General features: G+C 39.5%; 1 protein-coding gene across 2 annotated transcripts; it reads right to left on the bottom strand.

The window, feature by feature from the left end:
- Nucleotides 1-1,736: 1,736 nt before the first annotated feature.
- Nucleotides 1,737-21,230, bottom strand: pik3cd (phosphatidylinositol-4,5-bisphosphate 3-kinase, catalytic subunit delta). 2 transcript variants are annotated; one of them, XM_051425181.1, is made up of 23 exons: nucleotides 20,912-21,230; nucleotides 19,770-19,944; nucleotides 18,734-18,962; nucleotides 17,336-17,568; nucleotides 16,907-17,083; nucleotides 15,648-15,803; nucleotides 15,025-15,114; nucleotides 13,738-13,959; nucleotides 11,078-11,174; nucleotides 10,557-10,687; nucleotides 10,423-10,473; nucleotides 10,161-10,328; nucleotides 9,094-9,215; nucleotides 8,852-8,995; nucleotides 8,670-8,769; nucleotides 8,417-8,583; nucleotides 7,847-7,956; nucleotides 7,543-7,621; nucleotides 7,280-7,447; nucleotides 5,394-5,517; nucleotides 4,961-5,106; nucleotides 4,733-4,865; nucleotides 1,737-4,621 (listed from the first exon to the last, which is right to left on the bottom strand). In XM_051425181.1, the coding sequence occupies exons 2-23, from the start codon at nucleotides 19,908-19,910 to the stop codon at nucleotides 4,484-4,486; spliced, it is 3,126 nt and encodes a 1,041-aa protein (XP_051281141.1). In that variant the 5' UTR covers nucleotides 19,911-19,944; nucleotides 20,912-21,230; the 3' UTR covers nucleotides 1,737-4,483. The 2 variants fall into 2 exon arrangements, with proteins under 2 accessions (XP_051281141.1, XP_051281142.1); XM_051425182.1 differs by having other exon boundaries at nucleotides 15,025-15,111.
- Nucleotides 21,231-25,153: the final 3,923 nt, after the last annotated feature.

Genomic DNA, 25,153 nt, shown 5'->3' with positions numbered 1-25,153 from the left:
TGCTGGCTGTTCAGTACCGCTGCCGACCACCGGGGCCGCCACACACTGTACATGGTCTCCAGGATCTATTACCAAACTTACTGTCTGCTTCCAATAAAAACACACATCTCGACAAATACTAAAACGCCTTGCTGATACGAATTCTAGTTTCTGTATTGAGGTGCACTTGTAATGTAAATGTTTTTTTGGTTTCATACATTATAGCACACAATATGCACATTCTGAATTTTTAAGCAATCTGACTACTCTGCAAGGAAACTAATGCCCACACACGTAAATGTTCCAATATCAAACTATGTACACCTTTGTTTTATGTTATAAGATTGTATATACCCTAATGATGCAATTTCTTATACTAGCGGTTCTCAGCCTGGGGTCGGGGGACCCCCAGGGGTCCTTGAGAGTGTTGCAGGGGGTCCCCAGAAAAACTGTCCCCAGATAAGACTGTTGGGAATTGATAGATACATAAAATTAATCATTTATATACCTTTCTTTTTGTGATTGCACATCAGGCTGATATACCTGACAGAAAACTGGATTATCAGATATTTTACACTTTGGTTAAGTATGGAAGCCCTAAAGGGCCATGCATTCATACATTTTATTTCCTCCGTTTTCTCGAGATAACGAAACTTTGTTTTCCCGAGATAACGAAACTTTGTTATCCCGAGATAACGATAAAATTAATTCGAGATCTCGAGATAATGACTGTGATATGATAACTGCGGTCAAGCCAGCCGTTACTCCGATCTCCGTGGTCAAATCAGCCGCACTTAAATTTACAGCATATTCACTTCCGGTTTTCAAAGTAAAGGTATTAAGAAAAGTAAGCTATAATTCGAACCTACCTTTAAAATAAAATATGTTACATTAAAGTGTTTCATGCGCCCATGATGAATAAAAAACATACTTAATATCAAGCATTTCTACTGCACCAATGTGAATAAATGCCAAAACAAAAGTCCCATATTTGTATCTCCAAGTGGCATATTTTCATAAATTTGAGGTACAGTAAAAGCAGGTACAAATTTTATTTTATTGTTGAATTTCTCCAAATTGGTGCAGTAAAAATGCTTGATATTAAGTATACTTGTATTCTTATATGTGTAGAAGTCAGATATACTATCCATAGCCAGGAATTATTGAGCAATATGTTTTTACTGTACCTCAAATATGCAAAAATATGCCACTTGGAGGTACAAATATGGAACTTTTGTTTTGACATTGATGCAGTAAAATGCTTGATATTAAGTATGTTTTTTATTCATCATGGGCGCATTATATTATAATTATTAGAATTATAGCTTACTTCTCTTAATACCTTTATTTTGAAAACCGGAAGTGAATACCCTGTACGTTTAAGTGCGGCTGATTTGACCACGGAGATCGGAGTAACGGTTGACTTGACCGCAGTTATCATATCACAGTCATTATCTCGAGATCTCGAATTAATTATATTGTTATCACGGGAAAACGGAGGAAATAAAATGTATGAATCCATGGCCCTTTAGGGCTTCCGTAGTTTAAGGGTTCTGGGGAAAAAGACATGTTTTTGTGAAGTGTGAACTCCCACACACTTTAACAGGAGGCCATTTCTCTAAAATACAATGGAGAAGAAGGCTGACTCTGGTGGCTTTTGCCTTCATCTATGATCAACCTTTTTTAAGTTTCAAAAAATAGATAGAAAATAAAGCTAACATATGACTTGGATCCTAGAAAGTTTCAGTGCACTCTGCTATTGCAAACTGTTTATTGAGTGCATGTTTCCCTCCCAACAGCAAGTGAAACAAATGTGAAAACAGGATGCAGACAAAGGACAGATCAGGAGGATTTATCCGTTTTAGCTGCACACATGAAAATGAGGCCTGAATATTAACAGATTTGTACCATTGGACAGAATTCATGAATTACAGTCAATTCAAAAGGCAACAGCAGTATATTTTACAATTAGCTAAAGTAGCCCATCTACTCAATAGACTCACTCCTCCTCAAAAGCAGCTTAAAGCAGCAGTGTTTAGCTGAGCCCATACTGAGGGACATTGACGGCCCATATTTAAAGTCTATTCCACAGTGAATATTTCAATAGCTTTTAAATCTTCTTGCTGTGTAATCTACAGCTACACTTGCTCTTCTGTAAAAGTCATCATTGTACAGAGACTCATACAAACGTTACAGATCATTTTAACTGCTATGCAAAATAAAAATGTTATGAAAAGCGTCTTCCTTACAGGACTGTCAGCTAGATATACAGCATGTAAAGTATCTGTATGGACCATAAAATTCAATCATAGAGCACAGGCTTTGACAGACAAAGCACAGTATTAGATATGTCCAAGTATAGAGGTGTTTGACACTACAAGCAGGAAATCTCTTGCACGGCACCTGGCACATCAGTTAAAAATGGAATGGAAATTACACAGTACATAACTTAAATATCAGAAAATAACAGGCACGCACACATACACACACACACACACACACACACACACACAGACTGCATCATCGGAGATAGTACACATAGTCCAGATTTACACTTTCATAAGGGCCATGTGTACAGTACCACCATTTTAGAAACAAAACCACACCTCTATGGCTTAAATAAGTCCACAGATTCCTATTTGGGTTGTAATGCCCCATGTATTCAATATTTTGTCTGATCCTTGGACCAAACATCTATATGATATCTTTGCATACCGCCTGAGATCATTTCTTTTTCATTAGCTAATGGTAGTTGTCATTAAAGGAATAGTTTGACATTTGGGATAATACACCTATTCACTTTCTTGCTGAGAGTTAGATGAGAAAAGCAATATCACTCTTATATGAAGCTGGGGCCCGGACACAGTTACCTGATCTTAGTATAAAGACTATGCTTGCTACATAATACTTCCAACGTGTCCTTTTTGCACTTCAGTAAACAAGATGTAATGTGTTAATTGGTGAGCTGTAGATTTAGTTTTAGGTGCCTGTGGTCAGATTTAGTTACGTTTCAACCATAGGCTATATAATTAAAAATATACTTGGTTTTTATGACATCAAGCATCGGTTGCTGAGCTGTAGTGAAGCTCAGTGTGGTCGGCTCAGGCCGCTGCTATCTTGGCACTCCTGACTCCGCTGGCTCATGACTAATACAAAAATACGGGCAAATACGTGCAGTGTGGGTAGAGCTGAGGCAGACCAAATGAAGCCTAGTTGCTAAAACCAGCCACCTGTGATGGCACAGTCTTAATAACGTTTAAGCCTTGGTATAATTTAAACAAGGGAGTTACATAAAAACACTTACAGTTGTCATGAACGGGGCATTTTTGCTACAGAGACCGAAACCGTTTAATATGGGGCCTTATGGAGATTGACCACTTCTGGAGCCAGCCTCAAGTGGCTGTTCCAGGAATTGCGCGTTGGTTTCATTTCTCGACTACGGAGGCTGCTGCTTGGTTCCAACAGAGTCAGCCAAGCTTTTTACCCGTTTCCAGTCACTAAGCTAAAGGCCACTGTCTCCAGCTTCACATTTAACGGACAAACATGAGAGTGGTACTGACCTTCCCATCCAACTTTCAGCAAAAAGCTAATTTTTTTTTACCAAAATGTCAAACTATTCCTTAAATGCAGAGTAGCTGTTTGGTAAGAGTTTTCTAGGTAACACAGCCAGGTACACAGGGGTGTTATCAAAATAAAGGTCCCAGTTATCTTCTCATTTTACAATAAATTGTAAATGTTACAATGCTTCCTGTCTACTGGCACTACAAAGGCAACATACTGCACTTCAAGGCAATATTACATCAACCCAGCAGTAAAACACATCTTTTTAAAATATCCTTCATGACTTTGTACAAGTGCTTCAAAGCTAACAAATTAAATAAAATACAATAAAAAAACAAAAAACAAGATGATATTGCAAAAAAGGCATTTGCAATGAGAGGAAATGACACAGCAATCGAGGGTTGTAAACCATATAAAAAACTTGAGGTGAAACTGCCGCCCTTGTTATTGTACTTCGCGACTAAACAGTGTCGTCTAAAGTCATCATAAAGTTGGTTTGCAGTTTGCTCCCTGCTGAGTAATGCAGTCGGTGAGATGAATTTTCAATCTCTGCTTCTGTTTCAATGATTCATGATACTTTTGCATGAGCAGGTGGTTTTCAAGTAGCAATTTTAACACGTCAAAAAAGCACAGTTTATACATTTTGTTGATATGTCCTCAAGACAATCCATTATTTGAGGGCAGAACGATGAGTGTGATGGATGTCCTTCATTGCTAAAGTATCTGTGTGTTGAAACTATGCTCCATGATTACATCATTGTCTTTGGATGCCTCCTCTTAGTCGTTATATACCACAGGCAGGCCAGCGAGATGTAAACATTTGCTGAGTGTCTTTGAATCCCATTAATAAAGTAAAATATTTGATTGTGTTTTCTTCCGTTTTATCTCCATAAGCTTAAAATCCAACATTTTTGGTCTTCAGGTTCCCTTGGAGCAGTGTTCTTCAAGGTCTATTATCTTTGGCCAAGGAGTGCATCATCCAGTTGACCTTCGTCTTCCAGCTCTCCCGCAGAGCTTCGTTGAACTTCACTTTGAAATTCTTCAGTGCCTCTTCCTCTGATTTACCCAAAGCTAAAGAGTCCTTCAGAAAACAAGAAACCGAAACATTGTCAAAATTATTATCATGCCTTTCCTCCTCCTCCTCCTCCTCCTCCTTATCATCATCAGAAGCAGTATCATCATTGTTGCATACCTTTAGATACTGGATGTCTTTGAAGGAGGTGAGCTCTGGCAGTCCTGCTGCCTTCATCATAGCAAAGAGGTTGACGAACAGCGTCCCATTGCGACACAGGATCTTATAGGCCCGCTCACAGTATTCCCTGAACCTGACAACATCAATCATAGGTTATAAAATATGCAAACAGAATCCCACATCTAAAAAAAAAAAAGATTTATTATTATCCACAAAATAATATTTTACCTCTCAAACTTCTCACTGTTGTTCGTTCGCCCTTGCTGGATCACATGGACAAAGTCATAAGTCAGGATAAAAGGCACACGCTCCCTGTTGATCCCTAGTTTCCGCTTGAAGTTGCCCAGGAAATGCCCAAAGTCAATGTGGAACAGCTGAGGAGCAAAGGTGAAAATTACGTCTGGTTCTGAATCACTGACCACAGTCACATTTCTTGAAGACTCACTAACTGGTGAGTGACCTGAATGATTTCAACACTCATTGGAATTAAACAAAGTATTTGTTGGCTAATTGGAAACTCACAAATGTTGGCACATCAATCTATAAAGTTAGGTTGAGCATTGGGTTAAGTACCACCCATTTCCCACTTTATGTCTAATTGCTCTCTTGTGGTACATTTCAGTGCCGTAATGACTCCCAAGGATGAATGAGATCACAGTACCTGTCCAGTTTCCCTGATCATTATATTGTCATTGTGACGATCTCCAATACCCAAGACGTAAGTAGCTACACAGTAGCCAGCACAGGACAGCGTGAACTCTTCTATTGCTTGATCAAGTTTGTCCCTGGAGACAAAAAGTATCAGAGAAAAAAGGAAGCAAAGCATGAGTGGGTTTTGTTCTTACACTACATTTACACTTCTCTTATCTATGTCACACAACCTGCATAAATACCACTCACACACACACACACACACACACACACACACACACACACACACACCGTCAGAATTTCCTCACTGCTATAAGAAATATTCACCGAAGAGCTCCTGTGGCCAATTAATGATTGACCGTCACGTCCCTTCACGGTCTAGACGTGCAGAGGGTTTACTGTGTCAAGCTTTTACTAATTTTCTCCGTTCCAGTTTGGGTGCTGCAGCATTTCAAGCTAATTACCTTTCTGTTCTGTCGTGAAGTCAGCTGGGCCTGTCTTGCCAACGTGATGTACAAAGGCTTATTCATTACATTGAATGGTTCTCTCTCTTCGAGGAGCTTTTAGAATAGACAAGACCTTCAGACTGTCTGGCACCAAATAAAAATCTACTCTCATTTACTGTTTCTGAAGCTGTAGTCGCCTATGCACTTTGTGTTGGTCTGTCACTCTTTTAAAATGCTGTACACAATAAATACTTTGAAGTAAACAATTCAAATCACACGCACAGACATAAAACATAAAACTTATATAGACCCATCATAAATGGAAAATTTTTCTCCATGCTGTCAAAAAAAAACACTTACACACTGTACCTGTGTGTGACAACTGAAGTTTTTGTTGCATTGAATTAATATTTAGAGTACCTTGACTATACTTTTTGATGATCAAGCACTATATGAAAATATTATATAGTTGTAAGCAGATATTTTTTATGAATTTTTATAAAGGTACAGTATTTGTCAAGAATTATAACTTCTCCTTTAAAGACATATTTTATAATTTTTTCTACATTGTCCTTCATTATCTGTTTTATCCCTTTATACACCAGCCTCTACTCATGCTTGTCGTACAGGTGGAGGTATAGTTGTTAACAAATAGTTCGATATTAAATTCAAATGTCCTTGTATCTGTTTACAACTACCTTACAGCATGTTAAAGACCAGTTACTAAAATAGGGAAAGGGTTAAAGTAAAGTGTTACCAGTAATACCAAAAATGTCCAAAACAGAATATGACACATTTCACACCCTTATTGTGTTTCAATTCCCTACCGAATAAAAATAAAGTGCTATAGTTAGTGCACTTTTATGGCAGTTTGTTTCACACATGCTGCAATGCACTTGGACACGTCATTGGTGAAGTAGTTATCGTCTTCGGAGCTATCTTTCCACCATTTTTTGCAGCTGAGGCTAACTCCTCGTCCCTGTTGTGCATTACAATGTGGAACAATGTTTCTCAATACACACAACAATTCTGCATGCTGACCTTAAGAGTAGTAGACCTTAAAGTAAACTTTACTCTACATTTTAGGTGGGCAAACACACAAAATCTACAATAACATACAGTATGTATTTGGGCACAGCTTATGACAGAGCTGGCTAGGAAGCACAATGGGATCCCCCCCATGAAGAACTGAGGAAGGTTAGTGGGGAAAAGGCTGTTTGGGTGGCTTTGCTCACCCTGTTGCCACTGTGTGACCCTGATCATGATAAACAATTAGAAAATGGTTGGATGGATAAAACTATTTGAACAGCAGGTGGTGTGCACATCCTAGGATTTAAGAGGGTCGTCACTTCTACAGAGATCATTACAGTATCTTCATAGTAGAAGATGACATTCTGAGGCTATTGAGGCCAATAGCAACCACTGTGTCAAACTTGTTTATCATACTCACTCAGGATTCTTAGATTTGAGCCAGTTAAGCAGGGCGTCCTTGTTGAAGGCAGCGGTGGCGGCACTGTTACTGCTGTTACGCTGGATATTGGCGATGGTGTCTGAGTTCTTCACTACCTCGATGAGCCCCATCTTGTTTCCAGTGGACAAGCAGGCATATGGGATCATCCTGTGAGGGTGAAATGAACAGTGTCATGTTGGCCTGGAGGAGTTCCTTGTGCAAAAAGCATCAACAGCTGCTGCAAACAACTGCTCCCACTGTACCTGAGATCCAGGCCTTCTTTCTTCCATAAATTCTCCATGAGCTGGATCATCTGAAGGGTCAACATGTCTTGTCGAAGATCTGTGAAAAAAAAATTAAAATTAAATGAATTTCCTCTGGGTACTTTTTGTCTTCTGCCCTTCCTCCTCTTGAATTTAGGGGGTGTCCCTTTCCAAACTTGCTGGGTATGTTTATGTTTGCGGTACAACCCCCGTATTTCAACACTTCAGTGTAATTCCAACACTGTGTGGCTACTGTTTGTTAATGTGTACTGAAAGCGTGTATACAGGTTTTCTTGTATCTCACCATCTCCATTCTTGAAGATGATGCCCACCATGTCTCCTTGAGCCTGGGGGTTCTTATACAGCAGCCAGAGCGGCTTCATCTTGGAGTCCATAAACCTGCACTTATCTGCACTGCAATGGCAAACACACTCATTGTAAACACATGATCAATATAATTTTGCCAGTTTCATAGACTGAGGACAAAATGCACTTAAAAGTTGAGAAAATGTCTGTTTGTACAACATATTTTTGATATACTGAGTTTTCACCATTAACATTTATGCATTAATTAATATTATCTCTTATGGGACAAAGCACTGCTCAAAGGGGTGAAGAGGAACAGGTTGGAGACACAATAAAATAAATGTCAGCATCCTCATCTGTAAGGGGTCTTGTGGTGAGAAGTAGAAGAAGACTGCATAGAGCAAGATTTAAAAAGTCTACTGGTGCTGTAACAACTAAGGGTTAATTTGTCAATATGCTACGTAAATGTATTATTTTGTAATTCAGTAAACCCAGAAAGGGAGCAAAACTGCAATGCAATTTGTAGTGTGTGTGTGTATGTGTGTGTCTGTGTGTGTGTGGCACTAACCAGATCTCACTGAGGACGATGCTGGGGTTGAGTGGTGACAGCAGGTCTGACAGGGCCTCGAGGTAGGACTCCTGTCTGATACACAGCTTCAGGTCATCCACTGTCATCTTTTGGGAGCCGGACTTGACAAAGTCGCTCAGGGCCTTCATTTTGCCCAGGGCCTCGTTCTGTGGGGGATAGGTTGAGATTTAGCACAAAACAAAAACACACATTTCAGAGCTTGATGTCAGTGTGTATAAGTGTGTGAGATTACCTGTTTGGTTAAGAGCTTGATGTGGTGAATGTTTCCCCTGCAGTAGGCCTCCAGAATCAGTCCAAAACGCAAACTCACAGATGCCACATGAATCTCTGACCTATAATAAACACCAATTCTCCAGTCAAACAAAAGGCTGCAGACGCTCACTATCTTGTTATTTCTGCTGGACTGCGTCTCACCTGAGATGCCAAAACAGAAAGTGTCCTATCCTCCAGTTGGACAAAGCCCTCTCTAGCAGGAACGTGGTGAGGTCACAGTCTAGATAGGACTCATACTTTAGGACCTGGACCAGCTGGATTAAGTACTGTAGCAGTTCATCATCACTGTGTGCAGAGAAAACGTTCCATAAATGATTACGCTGTTAAAACACACAATGTTTGATGCCACATGGATATAGACCAAAACCCAAATATGTGTGTACCTGAGCTTCCTGAGGCATCTGATGGTGAAAGAACGGACCGCTGGGTCGGGAAAACTGTAATCTAAGAGCTCCAAGGCATGAATGGCAGGAAGGTCAGGCCACTTCCTCAGTAAACTCACCATCTGCAGAGAAAGAAATGACCATTTTCTAACACGATAACAATTAAAACTTTCAGTGTTTCAGTGTATTTTCAAGACCGTTACTGGTTGGTAGTACTGAAAACATAAATCAGCAGCTACTTTGATAATCAACTGAAACCTTTGCTGGTTTTAGTTTCTCCAATGTGACGCGATGCTTTTCTCTGCTTTGTTGAAATGTCTTTGGGTTTGGCACTGTTGGTTGGACAAAAAATTAAGATTGTGTCCTAGGACTCTTGGAAATGGGTTGACACTTCAATTTTTTAATGAGATGAACACCAAGGTGACATTTTGAGCAACTGTGCTCTTCATCAGACTAGCGTGATAATGCATGGTGCCATCTTATATACAGTAAACATGATACAGGCACATGATGAGTCACTAGAACCGATTTGTTCATCTCATTATTTGCAAACTTTCGGGTCAGCGCATGCCCCCGTTTGGTTTGGATGTGCGTACATACTCTCATTTTTATTTTTCAACCATGTTAACAACTAGTACTTGTCTAGCTATTATCCCAACTGAAGTATCTCCGCTTTTTTTCAGATAATAATTATCCTCAAAGGACAATGACTTTTATTCTAGCCCCAGCATGAGGTTCACATTATTGGTTGAGAAGCAAAAACATGGATCGTTGTCAATTTGACCAACACTTTGGTTTATGATAAAATACCTGCAAAATGAATGCAATTCCCAACAGCCTCTGATGTACTTTATATTTAGTGCTAATTAGCTAATGTTAGCATGCTAACACTGAGATGGTGAACATGGGAAACATTAACCCTGCTAAAGATTTAGCATGCTCACTTTGTCATTGAGCATATTAGGATACTTTTTCCAGGCATTTTGTGTGTTCTGCAAACATGTACAGTCATATACAGTATACAGCCCATAGTGGGGAAATTATCTTCCAGAACTCTCCATTTATACCTGAACTACGTCCTCACGCTTGTTCCACTTGGTGATGAGGAGCAGCTTGGACAGACTTTCTGGATAATGGTTGCGGACTTCTGTGCGAAGCTTCCACAAGAGCTCCTTCTCGTCCTCGAAAAACTCGGTGTAGTTTTTGTTGTCCATGATTTCTTTTAGTTTCATGTACTACGGAGAGCAAAACGATGCGAAAACATACTCATAAACAATATGTGGTCAGCAAGAAAAAGCGTGTGACAACGTGACATATAGAAAGTCTTACCTCTTCTTTAGTGGGAATACCTGCATCACCATTCTTCTCCACATCACTTATCTAAAAACAGATGAGGATCTCTTGACTGACTGTGATACAAATATAGCTTTCAGTATGTGCTTTTGCCTTTTGGGAATATGTACCTTGTCAAGCGGAGGGTAATAGAGAGGATGAGGCCGGATGTTGTGGAAGCGAATGAGAAGGCCCGCAGCACTGTCCACATTGGGGTTCTTCTCGACTGTTCCCATCGGGTTCAACAGATCGCCTTTGTCATCTGTGATGAAAAATGTCATATATGAACTGTGACATTTCGTAGATGCTTTTATCCACTTTGTGAGTACATTTTCATCTTCAAATTGCTCCTGTATCTCTCAAACTGCTCTTTCAAACCGCAGAGAAAGACAAAATAATTTTATGCTACAGCCAAAGTGAATAGATAGATAGCTCTAATTTTTGATACCAACAGTCATTTCCGTATCCAAAAAAGGCTATCTGGTACATCAGCAAACACATGAGCGAATATGTGGGGTTTCGATGTTGCCACATGGTACTTTTGGTATTTCAGCCCTCATTGTGTGCTGCTAGGCGCTGTGGAGGAGGCTGTTAACATGTGAGGTGTTTTTGAAGAGTAGGCGATGTAAGGAGAGACAAGGCTGAAATTTACCAGGAACAGATGGCCAAGTAGACAAGAGGAACTCCCCAGTCTTCAGCTGGTCCTTGTAGTCGAACACCATAGTGTTCACCCAGGCTATCGGACAGTCCTGAAGAGAGGGACAGGGAGGATTAAGTTTGTTTTGCTTTTAAGACCATCTGCAAACAGTAAAATCATGCCAAAAGAAAGCAAAAGAGGGAAAAAGAGTACTCTCATTTTACATAAAGGTTTGATCAGTTACAACATTTCAACATCCAAAAGGCATTTTCATCAATTCATCTAAAATATATTGAATTATTAAACATCAGCTTTATTTTAGATGTTCATTTAAATTCAAATCAAATCACATGAAGAAAATGTTTTAATGACATAGAAATTGTGTTTTCATGGGAACTTTGACTTTATAATTCATTGTGTTAAATAATAAAATGTAAAGCAAAGGACTTTGAAGCTTCTGGTAAAAAATTTACATGATGGCAATGTTATTTTCATACAGTCTCAAGTGTTAAAGTTGGAATTTAAAAGCAGCAAAAATGCAAATAAGATCCAGTCAGAGGTCAGCAGAAAAAGAATGGGACCACGACAACACATTTAGGCTGAATGTACCGAGCTAAAAAAGGAGACACTTCGCGTAAACAAGTGAAGTGGCTAAAATAGTTTAACTTCTGGCTTCTGTCTGCAGGACTTCTCTTCCGGGCAAAAGAAGAGAGAAGTGGCTCAGAAAGCAGAAGTGGCCTTGATGCCCATAAACCCACCTGGGCCATACTTTTGAGCGGACCTCCCTAACACGTTGCCAACAGTCGCTGCAACGCTTCAAAACAAAGAGGCAGAGACCACAGCTGCAGAAAAAAGGGGAATTTATTGTTGTTCACTGTTTTTGTCAGTGCACAGTGAGTGGGTGTATGGAGGCTTTTTACAATGTAGTCTCTCAGTGTACTACTGTTGTAGTAGCAGTGTACTACTGCAACTAATAATAATCTTTATTATTAATATTTTCTAAAATAAAAAAAAATTAAAATGTTCTTCACAATTTCCCAGAGCTCGAGAATGAAATTGCTTCTTCTGTCTAACAAACAGTTGGTTTGACATTTTTGCTTAAAAAACTACTTATGAATTTAAGATCAAAATAGGTTCATCAATTCTCTGTCAATCCACCAATCGATTCAGTACTAAATGTAATAATTATTCTAAATGTAACACTTCCATTTCTGTCAAATTAGAGGTATAGTAATGTGTATTCCTGTCTCTCTAAGGCTTATAATACTGCTGACAGTTCAGTTATTTCACAAAATAAATGAAAAAAGCAGCCGTACTTGTAATAAGTGCTTGCGGTTGAATTCTTTGTCCATTCTAATTTATGTGAATGAATTATACTATTTCCACACAGACGTACATATTTCATGCTGATGACAAAATCTTGTATCTACATATTGCCCAAAAAGGTGCTTCATATAATTTAGATACATTTCGCCACTGCGAGCTAGTAGAGTTCCTGCAGGGGGGCTGCGAAATTATTGTTTGATAATATTTTTTTTATTAAGTTTTTATTTTTCAAAAGGTTAAATATGACTGAAAATACAAATGAACATGAATCCAACATATTATTAGCAAAGACAAATCCCACATGCATGTTTAAAATTGCATCATGTATATATGAATCTGTCTATAATTATTATTTTTATAGCATATCACAGCATGCGTGCATGATAATAAAGTATGTTATAAATGGCACTATGGGCCCACCAACATGTAATTGGAGGCCCAGTTTAATATGCAAACAATTTTATACAATGTATGTAGAAGGGGTCCTTGCTTCATCTTGCCATTTCTTGGCCTGAAAAACGTTGAAAAAAAACCCCTGCTGCTCTAGATAAAGTCCCCAACTTAATAAAAAGCTACTGCACTGGCTCTCCACCTGCTTACTGACCTGGTTATTTACTGTTTACATCTCCATATATATATCAACACTATCTGTTTAAATCTGTCCACCACCTGTTCTCACGACCTGTTGATGTTCCAGTTTATACATTTTACTATCACTGTACAGCTGTCTACCACAGTTTTATATTTAATCTATATTTTATATCATATCATATTGTATTCCTATATTTAACTTCTGCAATATATGTCTTAGATTAACTTACCTGATTTTCTTTTTTATATAGGGTTAGGGTTTTATATATACAGTATTTATGTGAGCATTGTTTCATTGCCAACGACTGCTTCACTGCAATTATTGTGCATATGATAATAATGAACTTGAAACTAAACTGCCCACAGTACAGGCCTTAAATATGAGAAGTAAATTAAAAGGTGAAAGGCTCAGTGTGCGGAAGTGCTGTAAATACGAATGGCGACTGTGAAGATGCATTTAGAATTCCTTGAAAATGTTTGCCAATTCCTTCCTTCCTTGGTGTGATGTACAGATAAAAGAGCTGAAGCGGATGAAATGTTAACCGCAGCCTTGCCACTGAACACACTTGCACAACCAGACGCAGCAGCAAAACACACCCACACAGCGCCCACTGACTACGCACACTACACACTAGAGAGGAAACAGATCTGTTTGTGCCTGCTAACAAATTCACACCCACCAGCCCAAACACTCGCCTGCTCAATCACAAGTTGTACACTAAGGCTCGAAAAACACCATGAGTTTGTGATGGACTCACCGCTTTCTTATTCTTCTTTTTGGTGCCTCTGGGTTTCTTGGCTTTCTCAATGACAGCATACAGAGCGAAGCACAGGCGGCTCATGCGAGGCAGGTCAGCCACGTTTATGTCAAACTCCAGGTTTTGATCCCACAGCGGCTCGGAGGACACTGCCACCTCCGGGCTTGTCACCACCTTACAGAGCAGTTCGCTGCCATGGAACAGACCTGCCTGCACCACAAGCTGGACCGGGAAACACACATACACACTAGTGATTAGATGAAGGCATGACATGTGGTTTGGAAGAGGCTGAAGAGTTAAGCACTTGTGTGAGGGAGATTGTTTGTGGAAGATTTACAGACTTCACTAGATGATTCAGAGTTTCCTGTGTCACTCAAGCTATGAGTCAAAGGGTCTACACATTCATAATGGAAGCAGGTTGTGAGTCTGTCAAAAAGGATACAACCGTAGGGGTCAAAATTCAATATTGTACAACCATTAAGCTCCTGCCTTTTGGCAAATCAAGATAGTCTGAATCTATATTTACCAAATACATGAGAGGATATTCTCCCCCCAGGCTGTCTTTTCAAACATTTGCCTGCCAACTGCAGACATGACTGATAATTATGTGACAGGACAAATTTGCCATCAGTCATGATGTGCTCTAAGGCAGCAGCCGGAAGTGCACTTACACTTAATAATCCATCTAAACAGTAACATAGTTAGTTATGAAACTGAACCACAAACACAGACACACATTAACAGAGTTCCCTACGTGTGTTCTCAATCTTTTTCTTGTTTGTCAAATTGGTTAAAAAAAAAAAAAAACCCAACATGATATTGCAAAAAAAAAAAAAAACAGAGATGGAAAAATTGAATATCCAGTCTTACTGGGTATTTCTACATGCATTTGCCAGTCATTTACAGGGAAACATCTTAATTTTAACACATTTCAACAATTGTTAGAGCCTATGTGCAATAGTAACATAATGCATGCATCGCCGTCAAAGAAGAGTGCATTGAAAGCGAGGGAGGGAGAGACAGCTAGTCTGTTTTTTTTTTCTTAGAATCTAGGCCTCAGAATGAGACATAAAAATCAGATAGGCCCTCCCCACTTCCTGTTTTGAAGTTTTAACCAACCGCCTTGATGAATTATGGGAAACGTGTGGTCTGGACCATGTGACCCCCTGTCATTTACATGTCAACCCCGCTGTTCGTACAACTGAAATTGAGATATTGGTAAACAAGTGAATGCCACACTTCATTGAGCAGCAAAGTGAGAGAAAACCCACACAAAACCACACCAACCTTCATTCCTTCGTCTGCGTTGACTCGGCTGCCCTGCACTAGGTTAATGTAAAAAGGCTCATTGATTGACCACAGAGAAGAGGTGTTCTGCTGTAGGAAGGAGTCAGAAGAGAGGAAGTTTACATTTTTCACTGTCATTCCTTACATTAAGACTACATTTATACCATTTACTGAAGTCGCAAGTCATGTAACTATTGCTACAATTTCCTGTTTGGTAACATGTCAAACGATAGAAACACAACAATGTACACTTTCAAAAGAAAGTAAAAAAAGGGAACAAACTGCGAAACTGGAAGAAACTGACAAAAACCTCACCAAGGTACTTTTATTAACTCTTGGAATTTTATGGTTGCTGCTCATGTTTCTGTTTTTTTTTTTTGCGTTAATTGCCACAACTTTAATTTTGCCAGTGCAGTCCCAAAGCAGGGAAAAATATTCTCTATGCTCAACTAAAGTCAATGTGAGCAAAGGCGTCAAGTGTAAATTATCAACACTGAGTTGGACCGCATGTTTCAAGTGTGCCAAAGTCCACAGTGCTGAACAACTACGATGAGGAGAGAAAGAGAGAGAGAAAGAGTGCTGCTCTGTTAATGATAGACGACATCTGTCCGCTGAACGCTTACCTTCTTCAGGGGCAGTGGAGGAGGTCTGGACAGGGAGCGACTCTTGTATACCTGGCTGCACATTCTGCCCTGCTCCTCCTGATATTTGCTGATGGTGGTGTGGTCCACCATGGTTAGATGAGGGTTTTGGCCGTTTCTCAAACATGAGAAAATGTACTGGGCGAAAAAAAGACAGATAGACAACAGGAGGGAACAGAAGAAGAGTTTTTTTGTTTACTGGTACAGTCATCAGTCAGTTTACCCACAGATATTTCCCAGTGTTCTGATAGCACTGGTTAACGGCTGGAGGCTGTTCATTTGCTGTAGGTTAATGCAGTCGAAATCTCATTATGTGTGGATGGATGCAGTTCCTTTCTGCAGGGCTGCTAGACAGATATGAGTCACCCCTGCAGGTAGCTGGAGTTTCAAAATCAACACTGGGGTCTCCTGCCACCAAAACCTTGACTCACCCCACTCCTGATCTGACAATCATTTCACTTATTATGGACCACCTCACAGGCAGGATGCAGACAAAGAACACAGAAAATGAAAATCATCCACATCCACTGAGAAAATAACTGCTCTAGACCCCTAGAGAAAGTGTCTACTGTTGCTCGGCTTTTTCATGTTCAATCATTTGTAATTAGGCATTTTGACATGTATCTAAATCACGCATAGTTAATTGATTGTATAATTATTTCCCTTCCAGATTTTAATGTTGCTCATAAAGTTGCCCAGTTGCTTTGCACAGCTTTACCAATTCACATTATATCTGGAATAATTTTTGTCTGGAGGCACATGGGAGCCTCTCAAACACAGGGGAAGAAAGTTTTATGGTCTGATGAGACCAGGATTGAGCCATTTGCTCGTCATACTGATTGTATAACTATGAAGCATCATGTTGTGGGGGATGCTTTCTGAATGAGAGTTTTGAGAAACGATTAATTTTCCAGTAACAACCCCAAACATAAAGACCAAGCTAAACAGGAATCATTTCAAAACAACAATGCTAAAGTCCAAATGTCCAAATTCAGAATTTGTGGCAAGGCATTTCTCTTCATTCAACTGCCTCATGCAACTTTTACCTTTTATCCTACCATTCATATAGTCTCAAGACTAATTGCTGCCAAAGGTGCCTCTTTACTTCATGTTGAGGGGGTGAATAAATGTATTTATATTATAAATGTGTTTATAAGGTTAATAAAAATTAAATATGAACAAAACCAAAAAATATGGAAAGGGGGGCTGTATTTCCATACAAATCTTCTCCAGTCACTCACTTTGAACTGGCACAAGGGGTGTTTCCCATAGATGAACTCCCACCTCCCGTTGACCTGTAAGGTGTAGTCCTCAGGCTCCTGTCGCACTGAGCGAAACACGGTGGCCTTCTTCTTCAGGGCGCTTCTCATCAGAGCCACTGGGAAATCCTGAGGGTCCTGCTGCAGCATGAAGCTTTCCTGTGAGAGCCACAGACAACTTAATACAAATTTTGTGGTGTGGGAGGGGGATTTCCAAAGGTGCTCACATTTACTTAAAATCATCCTCCACAATTTGTCTACAAAAGGTGGAACCACAGTTTTTCCAATAAATGCTGCTGTTGTGCTGGAGTTCCCTGCTGCTGCCCCATCATACTATAACATTTGAATTGATTTGTCTTAGCAACCTTCACATATATGACTCATAAAAGCTACAACAGCAGATCAACTCACATCACAAGCCTCAAACTTGACGTTGATGAAAATCTTCTTGGTGCTTTTTGACTTCATGCTCCCACTCATGGGTGGAGAGCAGCATGGCTCCAAGTCACATGGGAAGCTGTATTCCATCCACTGCTGCCATGGCAACATTTGCCGCTCCTGAGCCTTCTCTTCGCAAAACGTACGCATCTTAGTCCGAAACTCATTCACCTCGTGGTTCTTCTGGGCTTCAAACTCATGCAGGCCTGAAAAAATCATAATAAAAACATCAAAAATACAAGTCTTGTACAGTGTACAGTTTCACTCATTGTGAAAGATTTAGTTGTACAAACATTAACTGGCTCCACCTGAAATGTTTTTATTTATTGAAACTTAAACCAACAAAAAGGAGTTTTTAAGTGGTTATGAAATGGTTTCAATTAGCCCACAGTACCATCAGCAAGAAGGTTATTTATAATAACTGCCACTGGGTTGGATTCAGTTAGATTTCCCTTGTAATCAAATAAATAAGGCGGTGGAAACACTTTTGTCCACAGGGGCAGACAGAATCAACAAAACTGAAAGTTCCTTGTTCCTGCTTTAAAGAAGCATACAAATACAGCTTTTCTGACTGTGAAACCTGATGATGAAGGCAAAGAAGACTATATGAAGACGTCAAAAACTCTACTAATGCATTAGTAAGCCTAGCTGTGCTCCATTTTCAGGTTAGCTACATTAGCTCATTGCTAACCAGTAACTTGCCGACCTTCCAAGATGGTGAACGTCAGGAATACAGACAAAGAACAAACTGCTTTTTTGTTCAGAGTTAGGTTTTGTTTTCTAACTGCGCAGAAAAATAGCGGCTACTTGCGTCTGTCCATTAACGCTTTAACTCAGCCAATAGGATGATTTCGGCATTCAGAGCAGCTCTAACCTAGTCTAGTCCCAGACCTCTGAATCACTGTCACAACTCAGTGCGGCCATTGTGCTTGTTGTGATGGCTGTTCCCCTGGTCAAAAAAAGAACAGCCAATCAGAGCTTCGTCTGCAGGATTGAGTATGGGTCACCTTGCCTTGAGATCGATGCCTCTGTACAGGTCGTTGTAAGTCCACTTACATAAATAGCAATTCTTAAAACATCATATTTCTTCAATCGATGTGAAATGCCATTTAATTTCCCTTCATTGCTGTATTCAATATATTAATCAATTATTCTGTTTGCACCGCTGAACACATCAGAGATGTGGACAGTGAGGACTGGAACCAGGCTACAGCTGAAACGTTTACATGACAATAATCACATTCTTTCTGATGATGACAGAAGACCATCTTATACTGAGTAACTGCAAAACAATACCACCAACCACCAAAAAACTTGGTGACCCTAATGTGACTCTGGTAGCAGCTCTATCAGAGAAAGGATGCTGCTAACCTTTGCCAATTAACAGGCTGATTTGGGTGTTGGTGAGTTTCTCCACTCGGTCGCCTTCCCTCGCCACCAGCCTCAGAACACACATGAAGGGCCGCACATCATTTATACGCCTCGATTCCTCCTCCAGTTCCTCCCTCTCTGCTGTCTGGTTGATGCAGGTGAAGACGTATGCGTCGGGATCACCCAATCCACTGAACAGGGCCTCGCTTCTGGCATTTCTCCAAACCATCTGAAACAAGAGACAAAAGCAATGCATGAGGTGGAGAGTGCAGTGTTTATGGCCTGAAGTGTACAGCGTGTTCTCTGTGTATATAAAATGTACGCCTGACGGGTTGTGTATACACCTCAGCCATCACGTCATTACTATTTCCAAAAGCAGGAGAAACTGTGAACTAAAGTGCCAGTGCTGTTAAACAATAACATATTTTGCCACCGCTCTGATTTCTCAAATGAGCTAGAATGACAACGCATTGTGCAAAAAATTAACCCTGGCAGTTTCTGAACATTTTCTAGAATTTCTTGTGAATTACCTCGATTGGAAAGACATTTAATCTCTTAATCATCTTAACAGCTTCCAAGAGTATCATTACTTAACAAAGCTAAATCAAACAGCCTGAAGTGGCAGAACTGTTGGCATAGAAACTGGCACATTCACGTTTTAACAGCAGATCTGCTTCAGCGGAGAACTGGCCGTGTATACCAAGGAGGAAATCTGTAGCTCCTCTATTACAGTTGCATCAAAACTTCAAGATGAATCAGAAGCACAAGCGAGCATTGTTCGGATTGTGTGATGTTTTAATTAGTTTAATGTCTGAAGAAAGTATTATGTCAACCAATTTGCTTAAAAGCATATTGAGTAAATATTGTAAATAACAACAGCGTTTCGCAGCTGTGGTCATCAGAGCCGCAGCGCTGTGCTGCAGTTAATCAGTTGTAATCTACAAATATAGAGTTATCTTATAACGGCCAGCATGCATGGTTATACAACATATATCAGTGGTAAAAAATAATCAAATGGCCGTGTGTGGGGACATACTTTTTTGATGCTTTTGATGGTGTCATTTCGAGACACAGGGAATTTGAGGAAGATCCCAGTAGGCAGCAGGAAGTCCATCAAGATCCCCTGGTCCCCCTCCTTCTCCCATTCCTCCTGCATCCCATACTTCCCCGGGGGCATGGTGACGGCCTCTCATTTACCGTCAGCTCCTCTGCTGCTCACCGGAACACAAGCCGGCCGTCCACATACAGGAAACACAGCCAGGGTTAATATGTCCACTATTAACATGCGTTTACAGTACATGAACCAGCGCAGTGCGCTTCGTGCTATAACGCTGTTCTGTTTGCTTGTTTCTAAAACCCTGAAAGATCTGTTTTCACAGGGTTGTTTATTGTAAATTGTAAGGCACATGCAGAGTGTGTATGTATGACATGACATACTGTCAGTCATTCACACTTTGGCTGATGAACAGACACCTGAAGTTGTTTGCACCTGATCCCTTCACCACCTCCTCAATGCAGCTTAATGCATATATAATAATATCCATAAGGTATATAAGATAAACTGAGGCAATTTTATGTGTGTATTATCTGTTTATAATCGGCAGTTTAATGCCTTTAGTATAGGGAGCCATATCATACATCTCCACCAAAAGGAACTGAATTTTCTGAAAGAGGCACTCAGGGGTCAAATCAGGTGAATACATACTAAAAAGAAACTTAATTTGACTGAATTATACACACTACAAAAAATACAGATTGCTTGGAAATTTGATGTCCCGTTTCCTGCAAATCTATTCAACTGACTGCGAACAGAAAACATTGTATTCTGAGTGTAATCTTCAGTAGTTTGCCATAAAGTAATTCTACACTATTGATTTTAGTAAGAGGAAGCTGGTGCTGTGTGAGCTGCATTGCCTGCCAGATGTGAGATTATATATATATATTTATATAACAATGTACAATTGAATGAATGTAAGAACACCTACAGCACAGCGTGGATGCACGGATATGACACATTTTACACGAGAAACATCTTTTAAAACCAGAAATGGGGAAGAAAATGTACCCATGCTGCCACATTTCGGCCGAAACATAAAAACGGGCTATTTTTGGTCTATCTGACTAAAAACTTGAACATTTATCATGAAGCCTCTCCAACCTGTTTGCGCAGACACTTGCCTGTGAGCTCTACAAGCCGGTCATCTCTTCGGGCTTCTTTTTTTTATTTACAGCGAAGATGGAGGCTGTAACATCACGCTGACATGTCTCGGCTGAAGGTTGCGGATCCGTCCGTGAGGTGAGGCGAGGTGTTAGAAATCCGGCTCTGAGCGGACGAAGCGCTCGCATGTGAGGTGAAGTGTCTCCCTCCTTGCGTCCGCCAAATGCGCTGTCATTAACGCAGTGATGGTGCTGCGCTGACCCGGTCTCACTGAGCGGCTGCGCTCTGCTCTCCAGCTCCCTGCGCGCCAAGGGACCGTCCACCAAAACTTTAGTTCGCGCGAAGTGAAATTTTTTCTCTCTCTCTCTCTCTCTCTCTCTCGCTCTCCCGCCCTCCATCGCCCCTAAAAACTATCTGTATACTGACAGTCTTGAGTGTTATTATTGTTTTTGTCTACGAACTGAAACAGTCAATTAGCAGATTAGTCAAGTGACATAAATTGGTAACTATTTTGATCACTATTCAGTCATTTCAGTTGTTTTTTTTTTAAAGCAAGAAAGTCAAATATTTGTAATACAATTTGTATTTATTCCTCGTTTCTCACAAGGTTCAGCAAACCAAGCAATGAATTCATAATCTTTGCACGTATTTGATAATAAAGTGAATATCATTCTGTTCACACAAGTGTCACAATGTATAACATTAGCCTGTTATAAGTAATTCGTTGATCAGATAAAACAAGATATTTGGATGAGTTCTGGCTCTTGGAAATCAGCAAAAAATTCTATTCATCATCATCAAATTAAGAAAGCTTCATCAGTTTACCAATGACGCAGTAAGATAATCGTAAAATTTATTTACTCACAATATATGTAACTATAAAAGTACACAGGTGCTTTCTTTTTTTATCTTCTCTCCATCATTGCAAGTTTCACACATCTTAAGCACTGTGACCCAAAATAGACCAGAAGTGTCTCCTAGTTTTAGAAATTCTTGTAAATCAGACTGGGGGTAAGCACATTTCCAGGTACTATAGTGTAGACATCTATATTGTGACTGTGTTTTTATATAAATAAAAAGAGGGCATATTGTTCACATGAACCTCTTGTTAATGTGCATTTACAATAATGCAACCTATCATAAAGAGTGAGAAGTTATCATAAAAGGTTATAAGTTAAATAAACACTATTTTGTGAAACCTTAAATTGTTTCCTAAATATTAGCCAATGAAAATCTAAAAAAGGCAAAGTGAGTCAAAGTTTCAGATTATATGTCTGTTATCAAACTGGAACTCTTCAGTGAGAAACCTACCCTCCTTTTTCATATTCCATACAAGATTAGTGACAATTTTAGCTTTGCAGCAGTTAGTGAACAACAACACCGCTCCCATGGAAGTGGAACATAAACCACAGTAGTACTACCGTGAAAAGGGGAAATGAAGGGGCCAACATGAGCAGCGTGACATTACAGCTATTTAACTCAGCTATTTGATGCACAAAGTACATCGATTCTTGACTTCATATCAATGCCAGAGTATAAGACACATAACAGCTGGATGAAAATATACTAAATATTTGTCTTACAGTTGTTTTTATTTCAGTTTAGTTTTGCAGGTGTTAACACTGCTCACTCTGAGTCTTGGTGGTCTAAACCTCTGAAAACTCATGGTTTCCTGTTGAATGATAGTCTACAGATGAATGTCATAAGTGCAAAAGATCTGGCACTCAGTTCATGTATTTTGAAAAGCACAACATGTGTTTGTGAGTGCTCTTCAGACCAGCTGGTGAAAACAGGAAGTGATTGTGCAGAAGAGAAACTTTTGGCCAGAGCTGCAGACTGTAAGTATGAACTTGCTTCCCACCCTTCGCCCCTGAACAGTCAGTAAATTTTTAGCCAGAAAAATCCCCGGGAAACAAACTTTTGTCAGCTGTGTCTGAAAAAAAGGTACAGCTCAACCTGCTTTTAATAGGGAACTCAAGCTTGAACCCCAATAATGTATGCATAAGGGTTACAGTTTAGATAATTCGTGCTGGGATTTAAATTAAACTGCCGGTATGACTGTATAGCCTAACTGGAAACCAGTGGATTTATTTTAACAGCAATACATTCACCACCAGAATCACTATAATGCTTTTACAGTGCAGGCAAACACCAAACATTTAGGACAGCAGATCTACCCTGATAGTGGTGAGTAAACAAATATTAATAGGTTGGTCATGTGATATTCGGCTGTGTGACTTGTTTACTGTCTTTTAGATTACCCACATTTCTGTGGGGGGTGGGGCTGAGAAGGTGGTCTTGACTTCCTGGATGAGTATTGTTCTGGCCCTAATAGTCAAAGAGAAAAATAGTCGGGGCTTAAAAACAAAAGTGTGTGCTATGCTTTTCTGTGTTTGTCCTTCTTTTGTTTATTGCATGATTCTCTTTTTTTTATTTGTCTCCTTCCTCTCTTGTGCAATGTAGTAGTGTTGTCATTTTGATGAAAATTCTCAAGAAAAGGACTTTGAGATAAGGTTGAGAAACGGTCAAGTAAAAACACATACGAAAAGGTTGAACTTAGAAATAAAAAAAGAAAATGTGAGCGACAAAACGGCACATTGTCATTTTTGTTGAACAAACAAAATATAATGTGGTAATGGGTTTTAGAGGTGCTTGAAGGTAGATTTAGTCACATCTTTCTCATGTTTCCAGTCTTTCAGCTAAGCTAAGCTAACTGCCGGCTGGTTTTCTTCATACTGAACAAACTGATATGAGAGTGGAATTGATCTTCTCATCTGACTCCTGGAAAGAAAGTGGATAAGCTTATTTCACAAAATATCCAATTACTCCTTTAAGCCACAAATAACTTTCTTTAGATATACAAAAGGAAGGGCTTAAAATTGTCCTCAGTTGGAGGAAACTGGACCTGATAATGAACTTCGTTATTCAAGCAAAGGTCAGAATGAAAGATATTATTTCTATGTAGACATAATGAATTGTAATCAATTTGTTGATCCTCTGACTTTCCATCTAGTGCCATAATCTGGTTAAAGCGTTCATTTAACACGCTAAACTAAGATGGTGACATTGGTAAACATTACACTTGCAAAACATTTTAACATTGTCACACACATGTAAGTCTGTTTGCATTTAGCTCAAAGCAGTGACCTCCATTTTTGTCTGGTGTGACCCCGAAAAATTTATTTTTATCAATTACCAACAGCAAATAATAAAAAAATATCCAAGTTTCATTTTAGTGAAATAAAGTTCAGCACAATTGAATCAGCAGTTTGTTTTTGTTTTCCCTACATTAATCATATTCATTTAACTTTGTTTTACTAAGTAAATATTTTCCCCTGGTCTTCTGCAGTGGCTCTATGCCCCACAGTTTGAGAACCACTGTGTTTCACAGGCTGTAGACTCTTACTCTTACCAAGGATTTGTGGCACCACCATTCATTTTAAACAGAGTGAGTAGAGTAATACAACACCTGTTGACAAGACAGGAGGTTTCTGTATCTAACATATTAAACAATGTGAAGGGCAAAAAAGCAAGTTTTCAGTTTAAAAATACTCTTGTTTAAACGCTTAATAAAAGTCCTCATGGGTCTCAGACATGGGTCAAGGGAAGACCTGTTAGAGGGGTATAACAACCAAAGTGATTATTCTCAAAAGGATCATTGGTGTATGGCACTTATCTGAGAAAACATTACATCTAATTTTAAGAGAGGGTTAACGTGGTTAAGAATGGTCAAACAGGTGGAACTGCACAGAGAAAAAAGTGTTTGCCTGATGAACACAGGGGAGGCTGTAATCAAATAAGCAAAAAGGGAAGCAGCAAAAGTCACTGACAGCTACAGTGAAGGAGCTAACCAGAGCGTGAGTGTAAAAACCAGAACATCTCAGCAGCTAAGGACAGGAAATGGTTGTAAACAACTGACCTGTGATGAAAGAAGACGATTTCGATCTCAGAAATTTCAACAGGGAAAACACATTTTAGAACTAAATTAGTTTCGGAGTGGGACCCATTTCAGGCCATTGACAGAGGCTGAATGCTTGTTTATGAATGTTTATCAATTTAGAAAGTCAGAAGATGTGACTGTCATAAACTCACCAAACGTGTATTCTCATATAAGTATGATGAGAAAAAAAACCAAAAAACACTTTCATAACCTGTGCAAGGAACTGAAACGTACAGTACACAATACACGCATATATTCTTAGTTTTACAGCAGCCAAATAAACATTTTAAAGTTTACAAAATAAACTGAACTGTGTTGACTT

The sequence above is a fragment of the Dicentrarchus labrax genome, unplaced genomic scaffold (assembly GCF_905237075.1).
Source record: "Dicentrarchus labrax unplaced genomic scaffold, dlabrax2021, whole genome shotgun sequence".
In the NCBI taxonomy this organism is placed as follows: Eukaryota; Metazoa; Chordata; class Actinopteri; family Moronidae; genus Dicentrarchus; species Dicentrarchus labrax.
The sequence above is the reverse complement of the archived record's forward strand: the minus strand, read 5'-3'. Positions and strand labels throughout refer to the sequence as shown.

What these genes read in the sequence shown, in the direction of transcription:
- pik3cd (XM_051425181.1), bottom strand. Translation starts at nt 19,910, where the DNA reads ATGCCCCCGGGGAAGTATGGGATGCAGGAGGAATGGGAGAAGGAGGGG. An exon ending in ACCCCTTGTGCCAGTTCAAA is followed by an intron (nt 15,804 to 16,906) that starts GTGAGTGACTGG and finishes TTTTTCGCCCAG; the next exon opens with TACATTTTCTCATGTTTGAG. An exon ending in CTCAAATCTAAGAATCCTGA is followed by an intron (nt 5,518 to 7,279) that starts GTGAGTATGATA and finishes TTTTGTCTCCAG; the next exon opens with GGACAAACTTGATCAAGCAA.